General features: G+C 33.3%; 1 protein-coding gene across 2 annotated transcripts in view; it reads right to left on the reverse strand.

Moving 5' to 3' along the window:
* Positions 1-7,552: 7,552 nt before the first annotated feature.
* The window catches only part of LOC123527883 (eukaryotic translation initiation factor 4 gamma 1-like), a 54,367-nt gene continuing 48,805 nt past the window's right edge, over positions 7,553-13,114 (reverse strand). For both annotated transcript variants that reach the window (XM_045307593.2, XM_045307592.2), the window contains exons 27-31: positions 12,740-12,835; positions 11,985-12,207; positions 11,214-11,360; positions 10,775-10,842; positions 7,553-10,420 (exon numbers count right to left, since the gene is read on the reverse strand). In XM_045307593.2, the coding sequence (XP_045163528.1) occupies positions 10,319-10,420; positions 10,775-10,842; positions 11,214-11,360; positions 11,985-12,207; positions 12,740-12,835 (636 nt within the window). In that variant the 3' untranslated portion in view covers positions 7,553-10,318. The remainder of the gene's footprint in view (positions 10,421-10,774; positions 10,843-11,213; positions 11,361-11,984; positions 12,208-12,739; positions 12,836-13,114) is intronic.

Genomic DNA, 13,114 nt, shown 5'->3' on the forward strand with positions numbered 1-13,114 from the left:
AATAGTTGTTTTAGTGAAATTCTTAACTTAGCCGTATTAAAGAATTGATGAAGAGGAATATAAGTGTACAACGTTTATGTTTAAAGTAGAAATATAAGTGTCTTATCTGATTACATTGTAGAAAACATAACTATTGTATATATACAATAAACTGTTGGTATATGAAAATGACCAGAGCGTCCTGTAAATTAGATAATTGCCATCCCCGCCTTTTTCGAAGAATGCATATTTGAATAATACTCTGCCATTTATCAAGGGACTTTGAAATTACTCGGAAAAAATGTTCCTACGAATGAGACAATATATCACGTGCAATACCTAGACCCCAAGATCAAGTTCACACTTGGAGGTCATCAGTTTCATGTCCAGTTCATAAATCTACCAGTTATCAAGGGATTTCAAAATCACTCGTCACAAATGTTCCCAATAATGAGGCAATGTGCCGCATGCTAGACCCAGGACCCTGCCAGAAAGGTCTAAGAGGTCAAAATAATAGATCACTTTTTGCTCTGGTCAGTAGTTTTACTTTGCATGGGTGTATATAGAAGTAACTTAACACAGTCACCATAACAAAATAATTTGTTGCATGTAAGACTCAGACCTCTAGCTAAACGTCAAGGTCACCCTTGGAGATAAAACAATTTTAGTATTCTTTGTTTGTGTTGTCTATATATTTTATGCATGGATGTATATTTAAAACGTTGGCATAAATATGTACCATAACAAGACAATGTATCAAGTGCTATGGTCAAGGTCACAGGCATCCAAGTTAACTTTCTGGTTGTATTGGTACATGGAAGTTTTTCCCTTTCATATGATAAAGTAAATACATGTGTTTTCAAATCAGTTTTCCAGCTACTTTATAATGAAATTATGTTTAAAGTAAGATGTTATATATTGAAAGCTATAAAAAGGTTAACAATTGTATTATAAGTCTAGAATGCTAACCCAAGAAACAAGTTTTAACTGCATGGTGTATATAGGTAAGTGCAGCATTACATAAAGTTGATATGTAGTGCATCTCTGCATTGACAAACACTGGTATTAACGTTCTCTGATTCTCTCAATTGTTACATGTATTTAAAATTCTCCCTCTGTTACACATCATGTTTTTTTAACTGCTTTTTATATATGCTTTAAGTAATGATACTGCATAAATTGAGATTACTTTTGCCTTTAAAGTGGCAGTTACTCCATTTAGCGTTGCTCTTACTCAAACAATATGCAGTTAAGAATGTTGAAAACTTACGAGGGTCCTAACCAAGTGATTAACAATGTAACTGTCATTTGAAACATTATTTTATAACACTGTACAAACAACAAATATTTTATATTAATTACAAATGTTTCAGACTGACAAATCATGTGTATACTATTTTCAGACTACCGGTTGCCTAGATTCCAGCACCACTAAAGAGTAAGTTCGGAGACTATTGGTTTCACCACCACGTTCCCTTTTTAACAGAAAATGTACTTTTATACCTGGATCTCAAGACATTTACGCAACAGTAACTTAGTTTTTACAATCAATCAATTCTACTGGACTCTATCGACACAGTCCTATTCATGAAAGTAATAAGTCTTGGACTATTAGCCGAAAATTACTTACTGGATCCTGGTCTTACTGAGAAGTAACAAAGCTTGCAGACCAGCAGTTGTACATAACCATGTGCGTGCCAGCTCCGTTAAAAAATTTTGTGCAATGTTTAAAAGTTAGCTTTACTACACAACGTTATGAATCAGATTAAGAATGCTAAGCTTCGCAGTTAAATTCTGTTTCAATAAAGAAATTGAGATTTTAAAACCAGTATATGTAAAAATACCTGTAAGATAGAGATTAACGACTTCTACAATTCATATATTTACTGAGATGTTTATGGTTCTTTTAAATTCGAACCAAGGGTAAAATCCGTCAGAAACCTGCTGTGTACATGTATATGCCACGTTTTTTATCACACATTAATAAAACGTGGACAATATGAGCTATTGCGATCTACCTGTATCCGACTTCGTGTGCCGACTGCTGTCAACAGTTGAACTTTAAACACTCTAGAGGTCCCAATATGAATATAATCAAACATGGTCTGAATGTTTTGGGGTTAAAACTAGGTCACCAGACCAAGTTAAAGGAACAACAGAATAACTTGTTAACACTTTAGAGACTACATTTTCACACTTGATGATGTAATACATCATCAAAATGATGAAATATATGTCCAGTTGGAAGAAAGGCTATCTGTCATCAAGGTCAAAAACTAGCTCACTATGTTTAATCCTATAATATCCTAATCAACACTCTCTAGAGGCAGCTCTTTGTACCTGATCTTCATAGATCCACGTTTGAATATTTGTTTTTAAGAAGTCAAGGCGATGTTTAAAAAACTGCATCGGAATTTGATGAAAATAAAGTCAATGATAAAGAGCATTGCATGAAAAAGATAGAAAAGCTGTTGAAGTCACATTTTCAACTTGGTACATTAAACCTGGTCGGAATATGTGACTATATGTTATCTATATCATGTTTGAAACTTAGTCATATTCGTCAGAAGTTACTGGGATCATATCAAAGAAAATCATGTTAACACAGATAAGGTTACATGTTGCACATGATTTACCAGAAGACTAGTCATATGTGCCTGGAAAAAAGGTTAGGCAAGTTTGGAACTCGTACATATCATCTCAAAAATCAGGTTGTCTGGTCAAATGATACAAACATTCTGACAGTTTTATAGATGAAACATTTCTTTCTTGTCTTATATTAAACCATGACAGAACATTAATCTTTTGGACTCTAATTGCAAGCCAAATTCTAACTGTGCTACCGTAGACAAACTGTGTTGACAAATAAAATAGTCGCAATAGATATCGATTAACATGAAATCTCTAAAAAAATTGTCTCGATGAAATCTATATCCATTTTAAAATTTGATTCCATTTATCAAAAAAAGCTAGGTTACTGAATAAAAAAGTTGACAGCACCTAATATATATGAAACTTGTCAGAATATGCGACTTAATGAAATCTAGGTCAGGTCTGAAACAAAGAAACGAAGATTCTTTCTTGCCTTGATAAATCTAGGGACACTACTAAAGGGGTAACATCGGGTCACTAGGTCACTAGGCAAAATTAGTGGAAACTTTTTAAAAAAACTTTAAGAGAGCAATATAATTTTTTTAAGATTTGAAAGTAAATCATATTGAAAACTGTGTTATCTTGTTAACTCAGATGAGTTATACAGGACATTCGCGGCTTTCTGGTTTCGTTTTATAAACAGCTTGTATGATCATACATAACATATATTGAATTTTCACAAATTATACATGCCATGCAATGTATGTCTTTCGCTCCGTCAGTTTATATACTGCAATTAGTTTGTTCATGACTAAGAATACTCAGGGAAATCAGATTCAATATGCTGTATAAAAATGCCATATTCCATTTTGTACATAAATAGACAATGCATTTCAATCGACATGTAAGTATACTGTCTATATGTAGCATTGACATCGTCACTTAATTGATGCCTATAATACTCAGGGAATACACAGATTATCATGTACATGTTTTGATTAAAAGCACGACTTGAGGTTTTGAGAAAAAGTGATTTAACAGAAGTGTAAATATGTGTTCCTCTTTACTTATTAATCAGATTTTTTTATGCTAAGATCTGAATATGTTTCCCGTATTGTTTTGTACAGAAACAGACATTGTTCGAGTTGAGTTTACATGTAAATAGGCTGTCTGTACATGTATATATCTTGTGCTTGGTTAGAATAGTCAAGGAATACTGATTGTTATATCATTATGTAGCAGACTGAATTGTAGCTGCGATATATACTTGCCTTATCATATGATTTGTTGAAGAACTATGCACTGGTGCATTTGACCATTGTATACATAACGGTAAATTTTGTACAGATCCTTGTCACCTTCAGATGTAGTAACAAGGGACATAGATACTCGCATTTTGTTATTTTGTATTCAAAATGAAGCTAAGATTCTGGTTAAGGATTACATTATACAAAGTTTAACACATTTCCTTTGTCAGCCACATCCTAGAAATGTTTCATGGTTTTACATTATTTTTGAAAAGGCATGGTTATTACATGATAGTTTTAAAGTGTTGTAATTTATTTATTTGTTTATTTATACTGTTTGATTTAACGTCGCACCGACACAGTTATAGGTCATTGGTCACAAGGACTTCCCAGCTTTGATGGTTGAGGAAGACTCCAGGTGCCCCTCGAGCGGACACCTTGGTAAAACCACTGGCCTTCCATAAACCAGCTGGCCGGCTTCCTCACATGAACCCGCACCGATGAGGGGCAAGTGATTTGAAGCAAGCGACCTTAACCACTCGGCCACGGAGGCCCTTAAAGTGTTGTAAAGTACAATGTTTTAAATAGTTCAGCAATGAGTTAAAACAATAAAAATTCAATGTTAATCATTTCAAATACAAAAGTAAAATATAAACCAAACATGTTATAATAAAGAACTTGCATATTATAATTTTCTAAATCAAACCGGGTCTGATCTGTTCATTGCATTCTTTGCTTCCAAAGTGTCTTTTCTCAGTTGCATTATTTTTCGTTTCGATTCTGGCTTTTAAAATGAGGTGAATTTTATATTCATATTCTGCTGATATGATACACTCTTACAATTTTCCATTATTACTGCTTTCAGTAATTTATATCAGATGTGTAAAGGTATAACAAATTCCACACACTATAGTATACAACATTTATTTCCCCCGACTGTTACATAAATGATGAAAAATTCTTTAAAGATTTTTAATTATACTCCAAATTTTGATGTTGGGAAATATTTAGTTTTCTACATATATGCATTCTTCTTTGTAATATAAAGAGTTTCGACCTTTTGTGTTTCAGCTACATTTGAAAGTCAATTGTACATAGTTTGTATATAGCGTGTAACTTTTATGTTTAAATGTATAGAAAGTTGTTAGTGATCTTAATAACATATGGGGCCTCGGCGTTGTTAAGGATGCCGACTTCGAGTCACTTGCCCCGCACTTCTAATTGTTCGAAACGGAAGGTTAATGGTTCTACCCAGGTACCATCCTTTGCCTGAAATAATGTCGACAGGGCACTTGGGGTCTTCCCTCACCATCAAAAGCTGCAAAGTCTCCATAATTATGACATAATTATGTCGATTGGACGTTAAACCGAATCAAAATGATAACACATACTCTCCATATATCGTTGATGCTTTCTGCCAAGAAAATCATTACAAAAGAACTCAGACTTGTTTACCTTACAACCTTGTATAAAATTGCGTCGGTGCGGCGTTAAACTCAACAAAAAATGATGCGTGTGCTTATGTTGGGAGTCAAACTTTATAGGATTTAAATGTATAAATATGATATTTTTTCGCTCAGGTTGTGAATTTGAATGGGCAGCAGTGTTTAAAGATTTGTTTTCAGTACTTAGTTTAGGTACATTTAAGTTTTTGTCTACCATTGAAGTAACGGACTTTGTGTTACAGCTATATATGTCTTTAGAATATTTGAGATAAACGTTAGCACAAAGTAGTTGTGATTCAATACAATCAAATGTATAAAAAATGTTGCTTTGTCGAATGTTATTTCCAAATCTACAATCTACATAACATCACATGCATTTGTAATGTATGATTTGATAATATAACTGTTTATTTTAAATTATATTTCTGCCGTATAGTTTGAGGTGTCTGTTAAAATGATAACAGTGTGGCAGTAGTTCGAACATCAGATACATTTCAGTGACCTTGTTTATATCAATACGTATCCATATGTAATATTTCGATATCAACATTATGAAACAATGGAACTGCACAAAAGTTATTTTAGGAAAATTTGTTTTTATTAATTCAGGGATAAAATATCTACACTACACCTCTTAAATTTTCTACGAAACTTCTTTATTCATATAATGGAGTCCCCACCATTTGATCAGGTACATGTCTTGATCGTCCCTGATTGGATAATTAGATGGGTATCAAACAAAGACGCAGGAACACTTGTTACTCAGAAAAAAATTAACAACGGTAAATGAACAAAAGGTTAGGTTTGGCATTTTACACTGGTGTTATCAGCTGTATTTACAACTTGAACAAAGTCTAAATCTACGTTGAATAGAATATAAACATCATAAGTCTTTAGTTTAATGTTTCATGAATTGATTCTTTATGAGCCAGGAACCATGATTTTGCCTATGCATCTTTAGTTTGATTAATTAAACTAGTAATTACTAGACCTAAATGTCCGATTGAAACACATGAGCAAAAGTTACATACAGTTTATGTAAACATTTTATACTAGTACTATGCATTAGGTTAAATTAGGTACACACTGTATGCGTGTATAGCTAAACACAGTATAATTGTTATACTTATACTAAAAAATAGAAGTGTTTTAAACAATCGACTGTTGCAGAAACTGCATGGCATTTAATTATGAATGTAGTATACCACAATTAATTTATACATTTAGTGAAGTTACATATATTTAATAAGGATTTTCTACATTTGAAGTAAATATCTTAATATAAAATATTTAAATGAAAGATAGCTATTGGATAACTTTCACGTTTTCATGAGGCAGGAATCATGATTTTACCTATGCATCTTCAGTTTAATGTTTCATGAACCCTGTTTTCATTCACCCTGAATCATGATGTTGCTTATATTTAAGTTTTAATGATTCACGAACCCTGTTTTCATGAGGCAGGAGCCATGATTTTGCCTATTGAGATTCTTTAATAATCATATGTTTATATTGTTGTCAAATGTTTATACTATGTGCAATGTATAACCTTACCAAACTATGTGCAGAACATTTTTTACTGATTATAAACTTTAATGTATAGTATTGTACTATTGAGAATGTGTTGAATTAAAAAGTAACAATGAAAGTCTTGTTTGAATGATTATTATATTATTCCAATTTTAATGATCGTTTCATGTGCCGACCCAATTTTAAACTGAGATACCAAGAAACTGAGATACTGTGCTATGAGTAAACAGGTAAGAATTTCTAAAATCGGACCTCTATTGAGACAGATAAAGCAGTCTGGAATTACCATGAAGTTACTAATTTAAGTGTGTTTATGACATCACTTACACACAGCTTAATCATTTATTTCAAAATATTAAAGTATCAGTCATGATGCTCTCTTTCTTTTTTAAAGTTCAGGGCATTAGTTCTACGGAATTCAGAAATCTTAAAATGTAAGTCCAGTTGCCAAATTCATTAATAACTACAAGCCTATCTAGGTAACATAACCCTTTTCAACAGTATTGTTCTTTAACGTGCGCGATAGCATTGATACACTTCAAGCAGTATTTCCATGGAAGAATCAGTACTAGCTTATTTATGAAGTTGGTGACATTCAAGAGCATCTCAGGAATTTTCAGGGCCTGAACCGTGGTTCGACCTCTAGACCTCTGGATTGACAGGCAAGTTGTACATCATTTTTTGCATAATTATAAGGCAAAAAGATTAGTAGACAAACAGAGGGGTAATGGGTAATTCTGAACTAGCATTGACCAATTGCCGTTTACTGTATTTACACAAATACTAGTATAATATTTCATGGCAAACTTTACTAACAGCGTTGAACAAATAATTTTATAAAGCTGAGCCAAATCGTATTTGATATGGATGACAATATAAAAGGAAGAATAACTTATTTCCTTTCTTTGTATGTTTTTCCTTTACCTGTTTTTATCACTGTAACAGAAATTGTTTCATTAAATTTTCTGTTTATAATATATTACACAATGCGATAAATCAGCATTAAGTAAAAGTATTGTGAAAATGTTCTTCAACACTTTTTTGGCAAAAAGAAGAAAAAACACATCAATGAACAGAAATCGACATGAACATACTTGGAGCATATATGTTAACAATAAATACAATTTTTGATCCTTTCATTAATGAACTATGTACTAGTTTCAACAAACATTCATAACACATTCTTTTACAGAAAAAGGCCAGATGATGAAGTTGGTATTTGCATCATTTAATGTTGCTGTACCCTCTAATTTTTAACTAAACGGAGGTCAAATTTAAATCTTGGCATTAAGCAACCTAATGTAAGATATAGAAAATTTAGTATGGCAACAAACGAGATAAAGTAGCAAATTTATTCATGATTATTATTTTAAGGGCAGTCACTGCATCCAAAGCTAGTTTATATCTCGCAGCCAATATGTTTAATATATGCTGCTTTGTAGAACAAACTGAAATAAAAAAAAAAACATGCAATAAAAATAATGTATCGCCATTTATTCATCTTGGGGAGAAAAACAAATACTTCTCATTCGTGTGTTTTACACAATTTCCAGGACTACTGAGATCATTCCAAAATAAAACCATATTCTTTTTCATAACAACGTCTACTGACCAATCTACAGTTAAGAATCTAGGCTATAAATGAAACCGAATTTATAACAGTTTAATACAAAAGAATTTCAAATTGTGACATTTCTTCATTTGAAAATCAATTATGTTATCAATTCAACTAGGGAATACAATATTCTTTATATCAGTGCCGAAGTGAATAAATGCCCCCCCCCCTCCCCTCTCTCTCTCTGTGTCTCTCTCTCTATATGAATTCATCCATTTTCCTTCTGCCACAAATTAAGGTAACAAATTATATAATGGTCCTATGCAAAACAAACCTCCTGTTCAAATCGAGGAGATAAATCAATTTATGCAGACCAAAATTCGCAATTGTTAAATCTAAACTATAACTACACACAAGCTAAGTATTTCATAGTAAACATTTACACCAAAAATGGCCATCTACAATGCTTTTAATGTTAAAGTGAAAAACCACAAGTGCTAGATGTTCTCATTTAACACGGGATAGTACAATTGACATAGAACCTATACATTTACAAATTTGTCCAAGGAAAATTCAATTCGAGAACATATAATTCGTCAAACTGTGGCATTATCTGGTCGTAGTCCCCTAATGAAATTTCCACAACATAATATTGTATTGTTTTCTTTTCATAATAGATTTACCGAAAGATGAGAATATGACCAGCGATTATATAAAATTATATAAATGAAAATACAAATTACTTAGAAAATCATATGACGTTTGTAAAATAAACAACTGGCAAGTAAGCCAAACTTCGGGCATTTTTTCTAGATTTTCAAACTCAAATGGCAAGCACATCTCCCTCCTCGATTTTGAAGACTGCATAAACATCAGTTTCTCAGAGATGACAAGTTGTGCTTATCAAATCACTGTTGCAACTTTTTGTTTCAGAGGCACATGTAAAATACTGTAAACAGGCATATTCTGTGCAGATGCAAATCCGTTTAAAGTAACAACAATTCATTAGTTTTTTGTTCACAGTTTTGGAAATATTATTCTTCTATTCTACATTTACTTACAAAAAACAATCCATTTTTGCCCATTACTTGTACTTATTCTATTTTCAAAAACAGAGGTTTTCAGTTTTGTTTGTTTGTGTTGGGTTTAACGCCGGTTTTCAACAGTATTTCAGTCATGTAACAGCGGGCAGTTAACCTAACCAGTGTTCCTGGATACTGTACCAGTACAAACCTGTTCTCCGCAAGTAACTGCCAACTTCCCCACATGAATTACATGAATCAGAGGTGGAGGATTTTAAGTATGTAGTAAGATTTGATGTAAAATAAATTCTTGAACATTCTCCACAACGTCTCATTAGCTATGCAATCTTGGCAGCTTTTATCGAATGAACAGTGAACAGTCATATTCCCAGTATAACGTACTGCGCAAATTTACTTCATCAGTCTATACAATACGATTTCGCGCGCAATTTATCAACAATAGAAATAAAAAAGGGCTTAAATCAACAAAATTATGAATAAATAAACACCGCATATATTATAAGTTCAACTCAAAGAGATGAAAAAAATGATTATGAACTGGAATGAGTTGCACGGATTTACGCCCAAACCCAGGTTACACTCACAGGTTATGAATTTCACTTCGCAAAACTGTTCCAATTAATTCATTATCGAAGGACTTTGTCTGAACAATCCATTTGGAGCCAACATCCATCTACGTCTGTACTAAATACCCCCTCATTTCCACAAGACACTAACTAACTCTAATGAACATAGTATACTTATCAAATATATAAATCTACTTTTGTACTCTATTTATATAGTGTATATCACAATAGTTTCAAACAACCACAGTTGCTTGTAGAAAAGTCAAGTTTTTTAAAACTTTTCTTTCAGTATTCACAGTTTAATGATGAGAGAGGGAAATGCATGTCCAATAATTGTAAATAAGTTCCTAGAATTCAGCTATTAGCAGCTGCCTTCCTCTGCCTCTCGTAACCATGTGAAGAACAGGATGGTTTGTTTAAGACAAACATCCTTTCCTTCTGGTTCCTCCTCGGACTTCTCCCACTGAAATGTAAGGGAAATTATTGTTAACATGCTGACTCAGTGAAACGTTATTCATGTTAATGATAGTTAATCATCTTTCCCTAAATATAACCAATGTTTAATCTATTTATATAGGAGAACCAGTATTTGTCTAGGGAAACTCACAATTTGTGTCCAATACAACTTCAGATTATTTGTGCCCTTACCCCCTCCACAACTGATGTAGACCCCTCTTCTGCCCTCACCCAAGATATATGGAACAATCAAACTGTGTTTAAGTGTAAGAGGTTGAGTTGTCTTCAAGGGAGACCTACATCTGAATTTTAACCTACAGTTTGCTAGCAAGGACACAATATCATTTAAAGGGTTACATACCTGAAAAAATGTATCTTCTGAAATAATATCTTCATCGTATAATGTGTCAAACATTCCTTGTAGTACGCCTGTAACAGAATAAATAACAAAATGTTAATATAAAATGCATAGGTAATGACATAATATAGCTTGCATTTTGTACATGTTTAGGAAGGTGAATATCATTAATTTCTCATTACACTGATCAACATGGCATACATTCTGATACTGTGAACAGAACCTGGTATCTTGTGCAGTATAATATATAAATCTTTCTTGCTTAAGTGGCGGAAGAAAATCACTTTTTGCAAGTCATCTGAAGAGCTTAACGTGGTTTGCACGCACAAGGTGAGCCCAAATGTTCAAACCACTAGAGTCCCCTACTATAAGTAGGCAACACGTTTTGTCTAAGATTTAGTAAGAGACAAAGGTCGCAGCTCTTGCAAAATTAACAACAAACCTTGAGGATGTTTCAGTTTGGCAATCAATGCCTGTACTGCATAAAGAGATTGAAGCTCCGACTCAGTTTGGTGATCGAGGTATTTCTGTAATAAATCATTCCTTGCACTGATCTCCTTTGGTTCTAGTCTCTCTTTACCTTTATCACCTGCAACAATTCAAGTTCTCAATATATCTAATTATGCAAACATCAAAGTGTAGGTCGGTCAACTTTTAGATGTCGCTGTTAAACCATAAAGAGCAAGTTTGATGAAAAACAAAAACAACAATGAGATAGAGATAGAGATCTCATTTGTCTGTTTTGGGCTTAGCACCACATTTCAATTATGTAATGGCGAGCAGTTAATCTAACCAGTGTTCCTGAGTGTATTCTGTACCAGTACTAACCCTGTTCTCTACATTTAACTTTTCCACGTGAATCAGACACTGAGGCGTCTTATACAAAGTAAATTGTCACGGAAAACAAACACCTCATCCACTCAACCCTCACCCCGAGACCCTTAGATCTGTGCTTTCCCTATTACATTAATCAGGTGGGCTGAGATTTCAAGACATGTTAAGGTTAAAAATCCACAACATAGTGTTGTCATCACTGTCGTCCACTAACATTTACATGTATATATCATATATGTGTATTTTCTTCAAAACCTGCGATGTTCCCTTAAGAAATTTATCTGCTTAAAATCCAAATTTTTCTAAGATGTCTTTTAACAAAAGGAACCAACTGAAAGCACAAGAACTTCCTACATGAACACAACAAACATGAGCGTACCTTTGATTGCACTATAACACACAGCAGTCATAAGAGCACGTATAAATTCCGCTTTTCTTGTTGTTGGATCGTCTACATTGCTTTTGATCCAATCGAATACGGTCTCATTATCTGCCTTGTTTTGCACGATGAGCTCATGCAATTTTACATCAATCTCCTTCAATGGAAGCCCGGTTGTAAGGGTGATTGGGGCACTATCGCCTCCACTTGTGTATTCCAGTCCCTACAAATATATGAACAAAATCTATCAGCCTTTGTTGTTGTTTGTACAATTACAAATTCTTTTTGTTCTGTCAAGTAAGCAAATGACAGTTTTTACATTAAAATAGCATCATCAAGTACTATTTTTGTGTCTGAGAGCTAAGCTATCAATTGAAAGATATCACTAAAATTTTTCACTTGTAAACAACTGGACACCAACTCTAAAATATCTATCATGTAAAAAGCAGTGTTTTTCTTGCAATTTTGCACACCTTCACTTAGAGTTATATAACAGCTGTCTCGAAAACTGGGGGTGCAAAGTACCATTGTGAGGGTGAAAAATACATTTGTAGGTTTCTGGGAACACTGATTAGTTCTTTTTTGTAAAAACTGCAGAAAAAATGATACAGTGTAAGTTGCCTTAAATGTATCTGACACATTTAATTCCATGACAAATCAGAACACTTAAGAGAACACAATGCTGCCCTTGAACCATCCTTATTTCAAAATTCATTAAAAATAATTTTATTTTTCAGGTTACAGTAAATACTGACCTGATCTTTTAGGAACTGTTCAACTTGGTGTTTAGGCACAAAATCTAACCATTGTAGCCCAGAGCTTGTCCATAGACCTGCCACCTTCATATGACCCTGAAAAATAAACACATACATTCTATATAAACAAATTTTAATTACTTAGTAAACAATCTTATGTCCTTACAACAGCCATCATATACATTTTTTCCCTCCTGTACACAAGCTGATACATATTCTTGCCTACCTAGCAGGGGAAGACAAGGTTTTCTGGGTAGTGATCTTATCCTTTCCACATTGTCCATTGGGCTTCAGTAAACCCTGTCTTACACAGGCAGTCATATAAGATCCTTACAATCCTTATTCTTTGATATCGTTCAAATACAGTTAAACCTG

Source organism: Mercenaria mercenaria, chromosome 14, assembly GCF_021730395.1.
Source record: "Mercenaria mercenaria strain notata chromosome 14, MADL_Memer_1, whole genome shotgun sequence".
In the NCBI taxonomy this organism is placed as follows: Eukaryota; Metazoa; Mollusca; class Bivalvia; order Venerida; family Veneridae; genus Mercenaria; species Mercenaria mercenaria.